Source organism: Bos indicus x Bos taurus, chromosome 13 (assembly GCF_003369695.1).
Source record: "Bos indicus x Bos taurus breed Angus x Brahman F1 hybrid chromosome 13, Bos_hybrid_MaternalHap_v2.0, whole genome shotgun sequence".
NCBI lineage: Eukaryota > Metazoa > Chordata > Mammalia > Artiodactyla > Bovidae > Bos > Bos indicus x Bos taurus.
Genome location: NC_040088.1, coordinates 39,939,665 through 39,959,304, shown reverse-complemented (window position 1 = coordinate 39,959,304; position 19,640 = coordinate 39,939,665). Strand labels below are relative to the sequence as shown.

Here is a 19,640-nt window from a genome sequence, read left to right as displayed (position 1 = left end):
TTCATGGCTCATGTTTTTCTCTCTTTTTTCCTCTCTCTCTCTTTTTTCAGCTTTGTTGTTTCACCTTTCTTTACTGTATGCCTTTTCTCTCTCTCCCTCTGTGTGTTCATGACTGGGTACTTGGACAAGCACAGCACACTCACTGTTTGCAGATTCATACCACATCCTGATTGTCCTTCACTAGCTGACGTTGGCATGTGCCTGGTCCTGGGGTCAGTCCAACAGGAAACAAAGGGAAACTCAGTTCATTTCTGAGTCAACAACTTACCTGGCCCTTGAGTGGCTTTCTGATTCTGGGAAATATATAATTGTTTTTGAATGCCTTACTATCCCCCAAATCCACACTCCAGTTCTATCAGGGTTTTATATGGTTTTGTGTGTGTCTCCACCCTTATTGCCTGGCCCTGGACCCATATATTTCTAGTACCCCTGCAGCTGTAACGATCCAGTCCAGCTGCTCTTCAGTTCAAGCTTAGAGTTAAGTGAAATGGACACCAGTTCCAGGCAAGCTCCAAGTAGGGGAGAATATTGCAGGTAAGGATTTCTGCGATGAGTCTGCTTTGAGGGAGGCAGCAGGGTGCTAAGCCGCTGCCCTTTACAGATCAAGATGGCTCTGCTCAAGTCAGGGGAGAGGTGAGTGAGAGTTAAAACATACGGAAATGTCCTTCCCGTCTTTTGGATCTTCCCTAGTTGCGTGTTCACTTTGTTGCCGTAGATGTCTTTTTGACTCTTTCCCAGAACTCCTACTACATTTTTCAGCTGCTTTCTCTTTCCATACTTCCCTTTCCAAGGGAGACTTCACTCCTTCTAGCTTACTATTTTGCTGACATCACTCTATGTGTTCAATTGAATTTTCCTTCACAACATCCACTTGTACCAGTGCATCATGATTTCCCTTACTCTTCCCAAATTTGTTGCAATTTAAGTTGCTTATAGGTTTTTCTTTTATGAATAATATTTAGCACAATAACAAACTATGTAAAATATGTATTCAGTTCAGTTCAGTCGCTCAGTCATGTCCGGCTGTTTGCGACCCCATGAATCACAGCACGCCAGGCCTCCCTGTCCATCACCAACTCCTGGAGTTCACTGAAACTCACGTCCATCGAATCGGTGATGCTATCCAGCCATATCATCCTCTGTTGTCCCCTTCTCCTCCTGCCCCCAATCCCTCCCAGCATCAGAGTCTTTTCCAATGAGTCAACTCTTTGCATGAGGTGGCCAAAGTATTGGAGTTTCAGCTTTAGCATCATTCCTACCAATGAACACCCAGGACTGATCTCCTTTAGCATGGACTAATTGGATCTCCTTGCAGTCCAAGGGACTCTCAAGAGTCTTCTCCAACACCACAGTTCAAAAGCATCAATTCTCCAGTGCTCAGCTTTCTTCACAGTCCAACTCTCACATCCATACATGACCACTGGAAAAACCATAGCCTTGACTAGACGGACCTTTGTTGGCAAAGTAATGTCTCTACTTCTGAATATGCTATCTAGGTTGGTCATAACTTTCCTTCCAAGGAGTAAGCGTCTTTTAATTTCATGGCTGCAATCACCATCTGCAGTGATTTTGAAGCCCCAAAAAATAAAGTCTGACACTGTTTCCACTGTTTCTCCATCTATTTCCCATGAAGTGATAGGACCAGATGCCATGATCTTCATTTTCTGAATGTTGAGCTTTAAGCCAACTTTTTCACTGTCCTCTTTCACTTTCATCAAGAGGCTTTTTAGTTCCTCTTCACTTTCTGCCCTAAGGGTCGTGTTATCTGCATATCTGAGGTTATTGATATTTCTCCCAGCAATCTTGATTCCAGCTTGTGCTTCTTCCAGCCTAGCGTTTCTCCTGATGTACTCTGCATAGAAGTTAAATAAGCAGGGTGACAATATACAGCCTTGACGTACTCCTTTTCCTATTTGGAACCAGTCTGTTGTTCCACGTCCAGTTCTAACTGTTGCTTCCTGACGTGCATATAGGTTTCTCAAGAGGCAGATCAGGTGGTCTGGTATTCCCATCTCTTGAAGAATTTTCCACAGTTTATTGTGATCCACACAGTCAAAGGCTTTGGCATAGTCAAGAAAGCAGAAATAGATATTTTTCTGGAACTCTCTTGCTTTTTTGATTATCCAGCAGATGTTGCCAATTTGATCTCTGGTTCCTCTGTCTTTTCTAAAACCAGCTTGAACATCTGGAAGTTCACAGATCACATACTGCTGAAGCCTTGGTTACATTATAAAAGTACTCTAAAAAGCTATGTAACTTAGTACATGGTATAAATACTCAAGAGCCTGTTTGACCTGCACACAGTATCCACAAACTGTTTGATTAACGCCAATAAACACTTTGCCAAAATGTCTGGTTTTGGTATCCTTTTCAGAATTTCACCCTAGACAGGTCTGTAAGGGCTTCTTAGGTGGCCCAGTGGTAAGAATTCAGCTGCTAATATAAGTGACACAAGAGAGTTGGGTTCGATCCCTGGATCAGGAAGATACTGTGGTGTAGGAAATGGCAACCCACTCCAGTATTCTAGCCTGGTAATTCCATGAACTGTGGAGCCTGGCGGGGTACAGTCCATGGGGTTGTAAGAGTCGGACATGACTTACTGACTATACCTCTACCACCACAGGTGTGTAAAGCAAAATAATTTTGCTGCTGGAAAATTTAAAAAGGCAAATTTGGTTTGTTTTACATTTTTATTCTTTCTTAAGAGATTACATTTTAGAAAATGCTTATTAATCATCACTTCTTAATTGTGTAATTAGTGTGCCTTTCTGTACTATGAAATAGTTGTTTCAATTGATGTTTGATCAAAAGTGGGCTTTATAATTAGAAATGTGAAATGACTGGTATGTGGAGGTTTCTGTGTAACATTTGGTCAATAATTGTTTGGCACGTTTCATCATTATATAACTGAAGTTATTCTGATAAAAAACAAAACAAAACAAACTACCAATGTAACTGGCTTCATTTTTCTTCTTACCTATGGGCACTGGTTTAATCCTCTCCTCCTCCAATGTATCTGTTATCATTGGACAGTCAGCTGGGGGTGTTAACTTCCTGTATTTTATAACCTATGGAGGAAGAATAAAAGATCAGTCTGCTTATTCAGAGGTGAAACAGGTAATGGATCCCAAAGGCCAGAGAGTTAAGCTTAATGATGGCCACTTCATTCCTGTCCTGGGATTTGGCACCTCTGTACCTCCAGAGGTATAAGTACTGGTATGGGCTTGAGATATAAATAGTAGTGGATGTAACATGAGTGGAAGAGACTTGGGTTGTCAAGCACTGAGCTCCTGGCTAGCTCCTCTAGCCACTATCCAGGCTAGAATCATGTCCTGTCAAAGGGGAGAGAGCATCCAGTCTTCACTCTGCATCAGGGTCTGAGGCTGTGCTCACCTGCAGATTACTTTGGGTTTCCCCCAGTTTCTGTTTCTTTCTCAGCTTTGCAGAAGAGGTGATTCTTGGCTGTCAAGATCACTGGCTGTCTGTTTTGTTTTGAGGGCGATTGCAACAGCCGGGTTTCTCTATGTATTTCATTAGTTCCAGAACTCTTACCTCCTTCAAAAAAAGGTGTGACCCAGAGAAGTATTTGAGGTGGAAGGTCCTAAGGATGAGGTGAATAGGAACTAATGGGAGAGAATTGCTTTTCTACCGTGGGGTGCCTGGTAGGTGCCAGACAAGACACTCTAGCTCTATTTTGCCTTGTACTTTGGTTGCTCCTTGGAAACTTCTAATGGAAAATATAGTGTCATTTGAGGGGATAAGCTACCATCTTACAGGCCAGGTTGTGTAATGTATCCTTGTGTGTTGTAGTGTCTTTTTATTAAAGTGTAGTTTTCAGTGCTTAGACAGAAAAGGGACTAGTGGACAAGTCTCTAGACCTGAAGCTGGAAAGTTTGCTGTCCGTCTTGTCTTTAGAGAATGTAGTTGTGATAAGTTCTGATCCTGAAACTTTGCATCTCATTTTTTCATTTGGAAAACAGAAGGAAATATTCAGAGGCATTTTGGAAAGAGAAGACAGGACTTCGTAGTGCAAAGTATGGTAAGGGGAGTAATGTGTCCAGGCTAGTACTGAAGCTCACTGGCCCATTCCTCAGTGCATCCCTGAATGCCCAAATGTTTAAGAAAGACCAGGACCGAACCCAACAGAGGGTGGTTACACCAATTATCTACCTCCTTGAAATAGGAAAGATTCTGACACATGAAAAAGAAATGGAATATTATTTAGCCTTTAAAACAAAGTTAATACTGCCACACAGGTTGAAACCACACAGGTGTACTGGGAGAAGTTTAGCTAGGTGAAGTAAGCCAGAAATAAAAAGACAAATACTACATGATGTCTTTGTGAAAAGTGAAAGTGAATTCGCTCAGTCGTGTCCGACTCTTTGCTACCCCATGGATTGTAGACTACTAGGCTCCTCTGTCCATGGGATTTTCCAGGCAAAAACACTGGAGTGGGTTGCCATTTCCTTCTCCGGGAGATCTTCTTGACCCAGGGATCAAACTTGGTTCTCTCTTATTGTAAGCAGATGCTTTACCATCTGAGCCACCAATGAAGTCTCTTTGTAGGTGGAATCAAAAATAGTGGAACTTATACAAACATAGAGTAGAGAAATGAAGACCAGAAGCTGGAGACAAATCTGCAAAAAATGGAAAGATGTTTGTCAACAATGTAGACCTTCAGTGATAAGATGAATAAGTTGGTGACCTGATGCAAGCACCATGACTATAGTTATGAATAATGGGTTATACCCTGAGATTTTGTAGACACTAGATCTTAAGTTTTCTTACAAACTCCCTAAAGTAAGGTAAGTGAAATGAGGGATCTGCTACCTAGCTTGATTTCAGTGATCATCAACAATGGATCCTTATATAAGAACATTACTTTGTACATCTTGAATAGATACAGCTTATATTTGGTATATTCCACATATCTTCACTGGTAGACAGTGGTCTTAGATGCTTTCACCTTGCTCCTTGATGCTTTTTGTTATTATTGTTGTTCAGTCACTAAGTCATGTCTGACTCGTTGTGATCCTATGGATTGCAGCAGGCCAGGCTCCCTGTCTCTCACTATCTCCTGTAGTTTAATGTCTTTATCATATACCTTACACCTTTGTTGATTTTGCTTCAAGTATCTTATAGTATAAATCTTATTCATGACTACAACTTTATGCTAGGTCCTTTAGGTCCACTGAACCGGGAGGTGGGCTTAGAGTCCTCTGATGCCTGTGATCGACCATAGATCATTAGGGAGGTAAGGGTTACTGGGTTTGTATTTAAAATCTGACTAGGAATGTTCAGGGAAACTGTCCAGGGTTCAGCACCACACATACAGATCTAATCAAAGACATGAAGAAAAGTTGATTCTTTGGAAGATCAAAGCTTGTGCTAGCAATCTCTTAATCATGTGGATGTTAAAATTCTGCCTTTGTTGCTTATGTAGGTTCCTAAGAGAGAAGCTCTGGAAGTTACCAGATTTGCTATAGAGGTTGGGTTCCGCCATATTGACTGTGCTTATGTGTACAAAAATGAAGAGCACGTTGGCCAGGCCATTCGAAGCAAGATTGCAGATGGCACTGTGAAGAGAGAAGACATATTCTACACGTCAAAGGTGTTGTGTGTTGTGTGTGTGAATATGTGGGCTTGTGAGTGTGCCCTGGTGGCTAATATATAATGGGATCATTTGTTTGGTGAAGAGTTGATTGGTGAACTATGCTTCTTGGTATATTCTTAAGGTATTAGAAATCCTTGGTGTTCAGTGGTTAAGAGTTGGCACATTACCATCATTGGTCAAGAAAGTAATATCCCACAAGTCACATAGTAAAACCAAAAGAAACTTCCCTAATTATTATTAATAAAATTTCTATTGTTTAATATTTTCAGCTTTGGTGCACTTTCCATCAACCAGAGTTGGTCAGACCAGCCTTGGAAAAGTCACTGAAAAATCTTCAACTGGACTATGTCGATCTCTATATTATTCATTTTCCACTGGCTATGAAGGTCGGAAATATGTGTGATCACATCGATGTTATATCTTGTGTTAGAATGTGCGTCAACTTGCATGGATGGTTGAATTAAGATTTTTATTAGTAGATTGAAGGGATGATAATGCTAGAGTAGACTCCCCCAAATAAGCCTTTGTGGTCATCTATTTACTGAGTTTCTTTGAATCTGTTACATGCCTCTGAGACAAAGGAGTTAATAATCTGAGAGTCTCTGCCTGAAAAACTTGAGGAAGTAGAAATAGGTGAGTTCTGTACACAGTCCTGGTTATGACTCCTGAGTGTCTGGGGATTTCATGAACCAAGAGTTTGGTGAAGCCGTGGTGAGCATGACACTGCCTTACATTGAACATGATGACTTTATCTTGTCTTTCATCCTTTTAAGTTGAGCAGATTTGGTGGTGCTCCCACTTGGGTGAGTCTAAACCTTGTACCTTTATAGGGAATTAGGAGGCATTGTCTACAGTCCTGCCCTACTTTATGATGAGATGTTTAGACTGCACTTAGTCATTAAGAATGTTTTACTTAGAAGTCAAATAGGGGCGCTGTATCAACCAAGAGGGGTGGGATTTGGAGGGAGATGGGAAGGAGGTTCAAAAGGGAGGAGATATATGTTTACCTATGGCTGATTCATGTTGAGGTTTGACAGAAAACAACAAAATTCTGTAAAGCAATGATCCTTCAATAAAAAAAGAAATTAAAAAGAAAGAATGGTTTACTTAGAACTCTTGATTTCAAGTTACAGAAATCAACTCAAACCATCTAATGCAAAATAGCTAAGTGGACTATGTAGACTGCAAGTCTCAGAGCGAGAAATTTGAGGATTTGCAGGACTCTTCAGAAATGTCTCCTTTTTCTATCCCTTATCATGGCATTACTATATTTTTACTGAACATTTTCCATTGGTGGCAAGTATGATTTTGGGGGCATTTCAAGGCTCAGGGTCATGAATATTTGAGAGCATGTCTGGCTCTTCCACACTCCATGCCAACCTAATGAGAGCTTTGCTGGTTCACATGCCAGCTCTAGGGCATCTGATACTCAAAGGGAAAAGGAAATCTGAGTATCTAGCCCAGGTGTAGCTTTCAATTTTTATTCTGGAAATTATAGCATGGAACTTACAGCAATTCTCAGACCAGAGACATTTCAAGAAAGGCAAGTACAAGAAACAGACAAAATTCACAGAAGTCACTGGAAGTCCCTATTTTTTAGGACATATAAAAATTGTATTTTTTGTAACATATAATAAGTGTAAGACAATAGAATAAGCCTTCCTCCTATAGAAGTTGCTTACAACTCCATACATAAATCACCTCGCAAATGTAGAAAGTTGTAAACCTACCTCATGGAGATTTAATTCCTGGTGCCTTGCAGCTTGGCTAAATGTGGAGAAATTATTTTATCACATCTCCAATATTTCTGCTTCTGTTCCAGCCAGGGGAGGAATTATTTCCAAAAGATGAAAATGGAAAACTGATATTTGACTTGGTGGATCTCTGTCACACATGGGAGGTGAGTCCAGGGAGGAGAGAACCAGTGGAGGATCCAGGTGAGGGGGAACCTCCTTCATTTCTTCCACCTCTGAGAATGGGCTGTGGCCCATCTGACTCAGCAGTTCATGAATCTAAGGGCTGCGATGCTGAGGTTGTGGGGAGGAAACCATTGCTGAAATGTTTCCATGGAGGAATGAAATGGAGAATTTTGGACAATGAAGACAATGCATTTTTCCTTCCATATATGTCTTCTTCAGTTTTTTTTATGGAGGAAATGGTAATTCTTCAATTTATGTGTTGACTTTCTTCCATTTTTTCCTCTTGATACTCAACACTAGTTCTTTTTTTTTTTTTTTTTCAACACTAGTTCTTGAACGTGACCATGTTTATTGATTTTTTCAGCATTTGTTCTTGTTCTATTGTCCATTCCAAGTGACTGTTCACCACCCCTCCCTTCCAGGCCCTGGAGAAGTGTAAGGATGCAGGGCTGACCAAGTCCATCGGGGTGTCCAACTTCAACCGTAAGCAGCTGGAGAAGATCCTAAACAAGCCGGGGCTCAAGTATAAGCCCGTCTGCAACCAGGTGAGCAACTCAGCTCCTCTCTCTCCTGCTCTTCAGACCCTCCTTCTTGCACTAAAGCCAGACGTCTGTCTTTCCTTCCCTCCTGTTCATCCGACCTTTGTGGACAGAGGACTCTAGAGAACAGAATCTCTATCTGGATGGTGTGACTAGAACCCAAAATAGTATCTCTATGTAGTCTGGATGGAAAAGGTGTGGAGGGCATCCTGCTGAATTGTAGGTAGAACCTAGAAGTAGAGGTAGGAGGTGTTTCCCTGAGATTAAAGGATGACAAGATTGAATGGGAAAGTGCCCTGAAATGAACTGTGTATAGGAAGGAAGCCATGAAAACATAGAATGAGAAGTAAATTAATAAAGTAACAAATCAGCTGATATGGGTGGTAAGGGTTTGTGTTGGGTTCTGATGGCTGAATCCTTAGTCTTGTTGTCTCAGCATTTATGAGTCTCAACAGGGAGCACAGAACAGAAACATGTGCTGGAGATGATGAAAGTCATCCAGTTTAGAGGGTGAAGTTAAAGGTTTGTGATGATGCTAACAGAAGATAAAACATTTACTCGGGAATATCTACCAAATGTAGAGTACACCTTTTGATTACTCAGTCTTGGACTGGTTCTTCCATCCATGGTCTGTGAAAAAATTAACTGTATAAGCACACTTTTCTCTATTTCTCTCTAGATGTTGATATTTCCAGTTTACATTTAATGTTGCGATCTTTCTTTTCAGTTCAGTTAAGTGGCTCAGTCATGTCCAGCTCTTTGCGATCCCATGAACCGCAGCATGCCAGGCCTCCCTGTCCATCACTCACTCCTGGAGTCTACCCAAACCCATGTCCATTGAGTCGGTGATACCATCCAACCATCTCATCCTCTGTTGTCCCCTTCTCCTCCTGCCCTCAATCTTTCCCAGCATCAGGGTCTTTTCAAATGAGTCAGCTCTTTGCATCAGGTGGCCAAAGTGTTGGAGCTTCACCTTCAGCATCAGTCCTACCAAAGAACATCCAGGACTGATCTCCTTTAGAATGGACTGGTTGGATCTCCTTGCAGTCCAGGGGACTCTCAAGAGTCTTCTCCAACAACACAGTTCAAAAGCATCAATTCTTTGACACTCAGCTTTCTTTATAGCCCAACTCTCACATCCATATGTAACCACTGGAATAATCATAGCCTTGAATAGACAGATGTTTGTTGACAAAATAATGTCTCTTTTTAAATATGCTGTCTAGGTTGGTCATAACTTTCCTTCTAAGGAATAAGTGTCTTTTAATTTCATGGCTGCAATCACCATCTGCAGTGATTTTGGAGCCCCCAAAAATAAAGTCTGACACTGTTTCCACTGTTTCCCCATCTATTTGCCATGAAGTGATGGGACCAGATGCCATGATCTTAATTTTCTAAATGTTGAGCTTTAAGCCAACTTTTTCACTCTCCACTTTCACTTTCATCAAGAGGCTCTTTAGTTCCTCTTCACTTTCTGCCATAAGGGTGGTATCATCTGCATATCTGAGGTTATTGATATTTCTCCCGGCAATCTTGATTCCAGCTTGTGCTTCCTCCAGCCCAGCGTTTCTCATGATGTACTCTGCATATAAGTTAAATAAGCAGGGTGACAATATACAGCCTTGATGTACTCCTTTTCCTAATTTTCCTATTTGGAACCAGTGTGTTGTTCCATGTCCAATTCTAACTGTTGCTTCCTGATGTGCACATAGGTTTCTCAAGAGGCAGGTCAGGTGGTCTGGTATTCCCATTGCTTTCAGAATTTTCCACAGTTTATCTCTCCTTTAGGCACTTAAAAATTTTAATCTTTATCTGTCATATTAATATTCCCTTTTCAAATAATCTGACACTCTTCTCTGTTGACATTCTACAGGTGGAATGTCACCCTTATCTCAACCAGAGCAAGCTGTTGGATTTCTGCAAGTCACATGATATTGTTCTTGTTGCCTATGGTGCTCTGGGATCCCAACGAATAAAAGAACGGTATTGAATCCTGTTGAAGACAAGTGGGAGTTTCCCTAAAATTCAATTTTTGATGAGATATTTTAAAATACACTACTCAGATAACTCATAAGCAGAGGGGAGAGAGGGGACAGATGGAATATTTTCTTCTCTTTTAACTTCCCATTACCCAGACATTTTTCATACATTGTATTAGCTTGTAGACTCATCATTAACAGATATATGCATTAAAAATCTATATATAATCCCCTAGTTGGACCAGAGACACAAGCTTATGCCATGATTTATGTAGTTGTTAACTAATAACACGTTTCTAAAAATAGAAATTCCAAATCTCATTTACCTTATGCCTAAAATTGGGATAATCATATACAATTCTCAGGTCTATTATGATAGAAAAAACTAAACTTGAACCATTTTTGTAAATATGGGAATACATGTCTCTGATTTTGAAGCTACTTACTTTTTATCAATAGGAAAGTGAAAATAAAAACAATCCGTGGTCTTTCCCTTCTGTTTCTCGATTCATGCCCTTGATTATAGAAGAAAAACAACCTCTGAGAATTAAAGAAAAACCCCGCAACTTTAGCAATCCTGGTCTGAGGTCAATAATGCATCTGAACCACCTGCAGAGCTTTGTAAACACAGAATGGGAGGTGACACAGTTGAGATGCTGATTCAGTTTCTCTTCAGTTAAGCCATGAAATTTGTATTTCTAACAAAATCCCAGGTGATACTGATGATGCTGGTCCATGGACCACACTTTGAGAAGCACTGGTGTAGAGTGTACCTACTTTATCTGTTTGGGAAAACTACTCATGAACTGAGTACTTAGTCTCAGGTCCTCAGCATTTCTGAATTTTCTTCCAGGGTGAATCCGAACCACCCCGTTCTCTTGGAGGACCCAGTTCTCTGTGCCATTGCCAAAAAGCACAAGCAAACCCCAGCTCTGGTTGCCCTTCACTACCAGGTACAACGTGGGGTTGTGGTTCTGGCCAAGAGTTACAACAAGAAGCGGATCAAAGAGAACATACAGGTGATGAGTGGAGCTGTTGGCAGAGGGGTCCTAAGGAATATCCTTCATGAGGGTCATTCTTTGTCTCTCAAGACTTTCCTTGAGACAAGATGAATTACCTGTTCTTCCCTTTGCATGAATGCCTTGTATGTATTCCTGATGGTTTTCTCCTCCTACTGTGGTAGGAGGTGGCTTGGCTGCAGAGGGTTCTATTCTGTTCAGTTGCTCAGTCATGTCTGACTCTTTTCAACCCCATGGACTGCAGCACGCCAGGCTTCTCTGTCCATCACCAACTCCCGTAGATTGCTCAAAGTCATGTCCATCAAGCTGTTGGTGCCACCCAATCATCTCATCCTCTATCTTCCCCTATTCCTCCTGCCTTCCATCTTTTGCAGCATCAGGGTCTTTTCCAATGAGTCAGTTCTTTATATCAGGTGGCCAAAGTATTGGAGCTTCACCTTCAGCATCAGTCCTCCCAATGAATATTCAGGACTGGTTTCCTTTACAATTGACTGGTTTGATCTCTTTGCAGTCCAAGGGACTCTCAAAAGTCTTCTCCAACATCACAGTTCAAAAGCATCAGTTCTTTGGTGCTCAGCTTTCTTTATGGTCTACCTCTCACATCCATACATGGCTACTGGAAAAAGCATAGCTTTGACTGTGGACTTTTGTCGGTAAAGTAATGTCTCTGCTTTTTAATATACTGTCTAGTTTTGTCATAGCTTTTCTTAGAAGGAGCAAAGGTCTTTTAATTTCATGGCTGCAGTCACGATCTATAGTGATTTTGGAGCCCAAGAAATTAAATTTGGACAGAAAATGGAGATTTTAGTTACAGTGCTAGGTCTTCAGTTTATCCTATCACCTTGTACAAATGATGTCTTCTTACCTTCATTCTCAATGGATGAAATTGCATTATGTGATTATTTTAAGCCATTTGGACTGTTTTAACAAAATGCCACAGATTTGATGTCTCAGAAACAATGAAAATTTGTTTCTCACATTTCTGAAGCTGGAGGTCTGAGGTCAGGGTGCCTGTATGTTCATGTAATGGCCCCTCCTCTATGTCATAAAGTTCTCCTTGTATCTTAACATGGTTGAGGGGCAACAGAGTTCTCTCAAGTTTCTTATATGACTGTGATATTGTTGAAATCTCATTCACAAAGGCTCCACCATCATGACCTAATCACTCCTGAATGGCTCCATTTCTAACACGATCCACATGTGAATTTTGAAGCATGAAAATTATGGCAGCAATCTTTCATCTCCAAACCATCGTGGTTTTATTTTGCATTTTCCTGAATACCAATAAGGTTTCATCTTCATATATTTAACCTTCTTGAGTTTCTGTTTTTATGAAGTTCCTCTTCAAGACTTTGTCCACTTTTGCATGATGTCTCTCATTTTTTTCTGTGTAAGAGACCATTGCTCTTCCCTTAGGCATAGGTGTACAGAAAACTCTCCTCAGTTTTAAGATTTAATGCAGAGATCAGTTATGCATCTCTTGATTCTGTGGTTTGAGATTCTGCCTGCACTCAGCTCAACTGTTGTCCTCTTGGCTGGGCTCCCTCATGCATTTGCAGTTCAGTGCAGAGCAGCTTGGCAGTTCTGCTGTAGCAGGTGGATATGACTCTTCTCAGAGGAGCCTGCACATTTCTCCATGTAGTTTTTCATATATATTTGGCTAGGCTGTGGTCAGCTAACCTGATTTTCATCTCAGGACAGTGCTGTGATTTCAAGCCAGGGAGTGGGAAAAAAATCCATGTCATTATCTCAGCTCAGAACTAAGTCACCACTTCTTGCACATTTCAGTCTCCATTGCAAGTTATAGGTCAGGCCATGTCTAGGGTCAGGTGCATAGGCCCTTGAAAAATTGTTTTTCTGTTTCCATTCAAATTTGATTCAAAAATACACCTGAAACTGATTTTCTAATATGATATAAAAATGGTTGCCTATATGTTTATTTACTTAAATGTATTTAATAGATTTTCATTATCAACTCTGTCATATAATAAGTGTCCATAAGTACGTTTGTGGCCCTTCTCTCCTATTTAACTATTCAGTTTTCTGTTCTGTGTTTTAAAAATGGAAAATAAGTGTTTTTTCTCAGAATTATACATTTGTCTTTAAGGATGTCTTGACTGCTCTTGACTGGCTGTTCTTTTATTTAAAATTTAGTATCACTTTTTGGATTTCCACAAAGGAATATGTAATTAAGTCATGTTCATGTTGCACTGAATCACTGGATCACTCTGTAAAATGTATTTCTTTAGAAAGTTGAGCTTTTTTCTCATGACTTTGATGTGAATTTTTAATAGTTTGTTGTTCTTTAATGTTTTAAACACCATTCATTCATAGCTGTTTACACTAAAGCATTAGTTGCTTTAGTTGTATACGACTCTTTGCGACCCCATGGACTGTAGCCTGCCAGGCTCCTCTGTCCATGTGATTCTCCAGGCAAGAAAGCTGGAGTGGGTTGCCATTTCCTTCTCCAGGACATTTCCCCAACACAGGGATCTTCTCCACTAAGGCATTGATGTATAGGTTTCGTTAGATATACTCATAGATAATGAGCAAGTTTCATAACAGATTTCTGAACAGGATTTCAAGGGAGCATTTCCTTCCCACACTGCTTCAGCTGAACGCTGTCACCCTTCGGGCGTGTTAGGGAGAGGCAATCAGCCTAATGTTAGCTCAGGTTCAGTATCGAATCAGGAGTGTCTAAAGCAGAGTGTTTGGAAAAGCAGGTTTTAGTTTGTTTTCTGTCACAAGTGATTCACTCAGAAAGATAAGGGACTGATGTGCTGTAATGTTTGTGAGGTGGACAGAGAAGGAGAAGGTGTGGGAAGGAAAGGTGAGAACTCAGCAGAGGGACCCAGGTTATTCTCCTGGAAGCTGAGGACAGACACGTCTTCCCTGTCCCCTCTTCTTGTCTCCATCCAGCTGGAAAGTCCTCCAGTCCCCAGGGGGAGGCCAGCTCCTTCCGGGAGAGGTTAATGTGATTGTTCCTTCCTTCCAGGTGTTTGACTTTGAACTGAGTCCGGACGACATGAAAGCAATTGATGGCCTCAACAGAAATCTAAGATACTATGAATTTCTAATGTAAGTGACTGTTTCACACACACAGTTTTTTTTTTTTTTTTTTTGCTGCAGGCAGGTAAGCAGGGGAACTAAGCTTTTTAAAAAGCTTAATTCTTGGAAGACAGTCCTGATTTCTAGTGTAGGAGTCAGCCAGTTACTTCCTGCAGACCTCAAACCAGAGATTTCCTCCAGGGCTTCATCCTGATCAACAGAAATGTGACTGGGGACCGGGACAGTCCATCAGTAAAATTCCCACAGTTGACATTGTGGTGAATAAATTCACTACTTTGTGCCCCTAATCCCTGTGCCTGGTGTACCTTCTCTCAGAGCCCATGGAGCCAGGAAACACAAAGGGCACAGTGCCTGCAGCCCACTATTCTTTCAGGGACCAGTGAACATGTTTAATTGTTAATTCTATTTACGTCAGGGGAAAATGATTACATTAATTAAAACTATGTTATAATGATGCCAGATCTCATAAATGAATCAACCTCTTTGTCTTCCAGTGGTCTCAGCCACCCTGAGTATCCATACCATGAAGAATATTGACTCTCAGCTCTCACTGTGGTTCTACCATAACTTGTTACTTCTAGGGTGGTGAAGGAAATTTTTATGCCTGAAGAAGAAGTTTAAATAAAGTGTCTGAACTTCTGAAACCATGCTTTTTCTTTTAAAAATAAACTGTTTATGAAACAGCATAGACTTAAAAGAATACGCTTTCTTCCTGATGATTCAAATAATACATATATATGACAGAATATTTAGATAGAGAAGGGACAGGACGGGCAGTGATGATCAGCTGTATTTACCCATTGGATAACAGTTACCTTTGATGTGTTTACCTTGTGATTTTCCTAGGCAAATATGTGTGTTTGTTTATTTATGAAGATAAATAAACTTCAATCTACAGGTTGTATACTTCTCTTGAAACATAGCCTAAGTATCTTGGTAAGCTAAAAATATGAGTTAAAAAATCCAGTATTATATTTTGCTTCCTGTATAGTAAGCAGCACATTCTAGTCATTTATGTAATTTCTTATTTGTCTGCCCATGCTCAGCATTTTGATGAATCTTTACATATTTTGAGTTTATTCATTGGTCATTTAGCCAAACTTTATTGAGCATTCTTTAGTAAGAAATTGTTATATCAATAAATGTCAATAAGTGAAATGAGAAATGTCTTGAGTCATTAGTCTTGTGGAGAATGAAACTGTGAAGGATATGAGGAGAATTTAACTTTTAGAAATGTGTAAGTGTCTGTTGAGATAATTCTGCACAATTTCTCCTATTTCTTCTGTACATCTTTTAGGCAGAGACACCAAATCTCCTTCACCTCACCCACCTTTTCATTTTTACAAACAGCCTTGCAACACAGAGACAGTGGCTCCCTGCATTTCTCTGGAATAGTAAACAGTTATTCCAGGAAGGAAGAGTATTCATGGAACATTTAAGGGCCAGCAAGTTGACTGATTTGGGTGGATTTAGTGAGGTGGGGACGGAGGAGCTGAAGACAAGTCAGAGAGCCAGTGGGGCAGGGGGTCCTTGTCACATAAGCTTTTAAAGGACTTTACTGTGAGGGAAATGGAGAAGGATATTTCCAGAACACTGCTTCTTGGGCCCCTCTCTGATAGCCAGTGGCCACCCTGGCCTGTCCAGACATCCTGCTGATCTGAGCCGGCTCTGTATCCCCCACTACCCACTCTGCCCAGTACAGGTGGCCCTCGCCCCAGGGAGAGTGAACTGGATCCAGAGGCACTGAGGGGGCATGTCTGGGCTGGGGGCACACGGGCTGCCCAGTAAATCAGCCAAGTCCTGGGCAGTGTCTGGTGGCCCCCTCAGCCTGTTCTAGGAGCAGGAGTGGGTGCATGTCTCAGGAGAAAAGTCAGGTTCCCAGGCCTCCTGTGGGTCCCCCTGGGTTCACAGCAGCTGCGGGGCTATGACCTCCTGGCATCGTCCCAGGGCTGCGGTGCCCAGTGCATGGTGTGCACGGGTCTCTCCAGGGAGGACCTCTGAGCCCCTGTCCCCACTCCTCGTCTGGGCCCTCCCGGGGACTCAGTCTTGATCTGACGGCTTCTCTTCCCTTCCCAGCCAGCTCCGTGGGGATGGTTCTATCCAGCCTTGGTGTGGACAAGGCTTCCTGCTGGTGTCGTGTGTTTTCAGGAGATGTGACCCTGATGTGCTCCTGGTGGGGGGTGGGGGTGATCTCAGCGTCAGCTTATCTACCTGAAGCTCCTCCCCAGGACAATGTGTGACACTCACTATGCACTAAGTGTGGCTCCCGTGACAGTTCTGGAAGAGTCGGTGCCAATTTCTTTTCTTCCTTTCGTGAATCAGACTTCCTAGGTAGGGCAGGGGTAAAGAATCTGCCTGCCAATGCAGTAGATGCAGGTTGGATCCCTGATCCAGGAAGATCCTCTGGCAAAGGAAATGGCAGCCCACTCCAGTATTCTTGCCTGCAGAATCCCATGGACAGAGAAACCTGTGGGGCTACCATCCAGTTCAGTTCAGTTCAGTTGCTCAGTCGTGTCCTACTCTTTGCGACCCCATGAATCACAGCACGCCAGGCATCCCTGTCCATCACCAACTCCCAGAATTCATTCAGACTCACGTACATCGAGTCAGTGATGCCATCCAGCCATCTCATCCTCTGTCGTCCCCTTCTCCTCATGCCCCCAATCCCTCCCAGCATCACAGTCTTTTCCAATGAGTCAACTCTTTGCATGAGGTGGCCAAAGTACTGGAGTTTCAGCTTCAGCATCATTCCCTTCAAAGAAATCCCAGGGCTGATCTCCTTCAGAATGGATTGGTTGGATCTCCTTGCAGTCCAGGGGACTCTCAAGAGTCTTCTTCAACACCACAGTTCAAAACCACCAATTCTTCAGTGCTCAGCTTTCTTCACAGTCCAACTCTCACATCCATACATGACCACTGGAAAAACCATAGCCTTGACTAGATGGACCTTTGTTGGCAAAGTAATGTCTCTGCTTTTGAATATGCTATCTAGGTTGGTCATACTTTTCTTCCAAGGAGTAAGCATCTTTTAATTTCATGGCTGCAATCACCATCTGCAGTGATTTTGGAGCCCCAAAAAATAAAGTCTGACACTGTTTCCACTGTTTCCCCATTTATTTCCCATGAAGTGATGGGACCAGATGCCACGATCTTCGTTTTCCGAATGTTGAGCTGTAAGCCAACTTTTTCACTCTCCTCTTTCACTTTCATCAAGAGGCTTTTTAGTTCCTCTTCACTTTCTGCCATAAGGGTGGTGTCATCTGCATATCTGAGGTTATTGATATTTCTCCTGGCAATCTTGATTCCAGCTTGTGCTTCCTCCAGCCCAGCGTTTCTCATGATGTACTCTGCATAAAAGTTAAATAAGCAGGGTGACAATATACAGCCTTGATGTACTCCTTTTCCTATTTGGAACCAGTCTGCTGTTCCATGTCCAGTTCTAACTGTTGCTTCCTGACGTGCATATAGGTTTCTCAAGAGGCAGGTCAGGTGGTCTGGTATTCCCATCTCTTTCAGAATATTCCACAGTTTATTGTGATCCACACAGTCAAAGGCTTTGGCATAGTCAATAAATCAGAAATAGATGTTTTCCAAAAAGAATGAATGGATGGAGCCAAAGCAAAAACAATACACAGTTGTGGATGTAACTGGTGATAGAAGCAAGGTCTGATGCTGTAAAGAGCAATATTGCATAGGAACTTGGAATGTTAGGTCCATGAATCAAGGCAAATTATAAGTGGTCAAACAGGAAATGGCAAGAGTGAACGTTGACATTGTAGGAATCAGCGAACTAAAATGGACTGGAATGGATGAATTTAACTCAGATGACCATTATATCTACTACTGCAGGCAGGGATCCCTTAGAAGAAATGGAGTAGCCATCATGGTCAACAAAAGAGTCTGAAATGCAGTACTTGAATGCAATCTCAAAAATGACAGAATGATCTCTGTTCGTTTCCAAGGCAAACCATTCAATATCACAGTAATCCAAATCTATGCCCAACCAGTAACGCCGAAGAAGCTGAAGTTGAACGGTTCTATGAAGACCTACAAGACCTTTTAGAACTAACACCCCAAAAAGATGTCCTTTTCATTATAGGGGACTGGAATGCAAAAGTAGGAAGTCAGGAAACACCTGGAGTAACAGGCAAATTTGGCCTTGGAATACGGAATGAAGCAGGGCAAAGACTGATAGAGTTTTGCCAAGAAAATGCACTGGTCATAGCAAACACCCTCTTCCAACAACACAAGAGAAGACTCTACACATGGACATCACCAGATGGTCAACACCGAAATCAGATTGATTATATTCTTTGCAGCCAAAGATGGAGAAGCTCTATACAGTCAACAAAAACAAGACCAGGAGCTGACTGTGGCTCAGATCATGAACTCCTTATTGCCAAATTCAGACTTAAATTGAAGAAAGTAGGGAAAACCACTAGACCATTCAAGGCTACCATCTATGGGTTTACAAAAGAAGGGTCTTGACTTACCGACTAAACAGTAACAGAAACCGTTTCATGGCTCATGTTTTTCTCTTTCTTTTTTCCTCTCTGTCTCTTTTTTAGCTTTCCCCCTCCTTGTTTCTTTATTGTATGCCTTTTCTCTCTCTTCCTCTGTGTGTTCATGACTGGGTTCTTGAACAACCACAGCATACCTACTGTTTGCAGATTTGTACCACATCCTGATTGTCCTTCACTAGCTGACGTGGCATGTGCCTGGTCCTGGGGTCAGCCCAACAGGAAACTAAGGGCAACTCAGTTGATTTCTGAGTCACAACTTACCTGGCCCCTGAGTTTTGAGGAATTTATGACTGTTTTTGAGTGCCCTGTGTTTGCATGTGTGTGTGTGTTAGTCGTGCAGACGTGTCCAACTCTTTGCGACCCCATGGACTGTAACCTGACAGGTTTCTCTGTCCGTGGAATTCTTCCCCCAGAATACTGAAGTGGATTGCTATTTCCTTCTCCAGAGGAACTTCCCAACCTGGGGGGTTGAACCCTGGTTTCCTGCATCACAGGAAGATTCTTAACTTTTTGAGCTAATATCACCTTGTCTAGGCAACCACAGTACGGCACCCAGCACTCTCAGACACACTCCCACAACCTGCTTCCTCATGGGCAGTCCCAGTATGACCTAGGAATGTGTTTATAAGGCTCGGAAAGTGCAAGAAGACACACTGCCCTGTCTCTGGAAGTTAGGACTTTTGGCAAACTTGGAGGTCTCACATCTTAGAAGCTGGATAGTTCCTGATAGATAGAGGCCTGAAAACACACTCTGTGTTGATGCCTTTCCTTCCTTGAAGCCCTACAACCCCCGAAATCTACACCCCAGTTCCATCAGGGTTTTACATGGTCCAGTCTGTGTCTCCACCCTTACTCCCTTGTCCTTGGCCCCATATATATATAGTCTGCCTGCAACTGTAAGGAACCACTCCAGCTGCTCTTCAGTTTAAGCTCAGTTAAGTGAAATGGATATCAGTCTCCAGGCAGCCCCTAAGTAGG

At 42.0% G+C, this 19,640-nt stretch overlaps 1 protein-coding gene across 2 annotated transcripts; it reads left to right on the top strand.

Moving 5' to 3' along the window:
- The first annotated feature begins 3,096 nt into the window (after positions 1 to 3,096).
- On the top strand, positions 3,097 to 14,825 carry LOC113903411 (dihydrodiol dehydrogenase 3-like). Of its 2 annotated transcripts, none has more exons than XM_027559499.1 (9): positions 3,097 to 3,204; positions 5,444 to 5,611; positions 5,884 to 6,000; positions 7,437 to 7,514; positions 7,956 to 8,078; positions 9,946 to 10,055; positions 10,905 to 11,070; positions 14,066 to 14,148; positions 14,643 to 14,825. In XM_027559499.1, exons 1-9 carry the CDS (start codon positions 3,121 to 3,123, stop codon positions 14,674 to 14,676), a joined length of 963 nt encoding a protein of 320 aa, XP_027415300.1. In that variant the 5' UTR covers positions 3,097 to 3,120; the 3' UTR covers positions 14,677 to 14,825. The 2 variants fall into 2 exon arrangements, with proteins under 2 accessions (XP_027415300.1, XP_027415299.1); XM_027559498.1 differs by having other exon boundaries at positions 14,634 to 14,825.
- Positions 14,826 to 19,640: the final 4,815 nt, after the last annotated feature.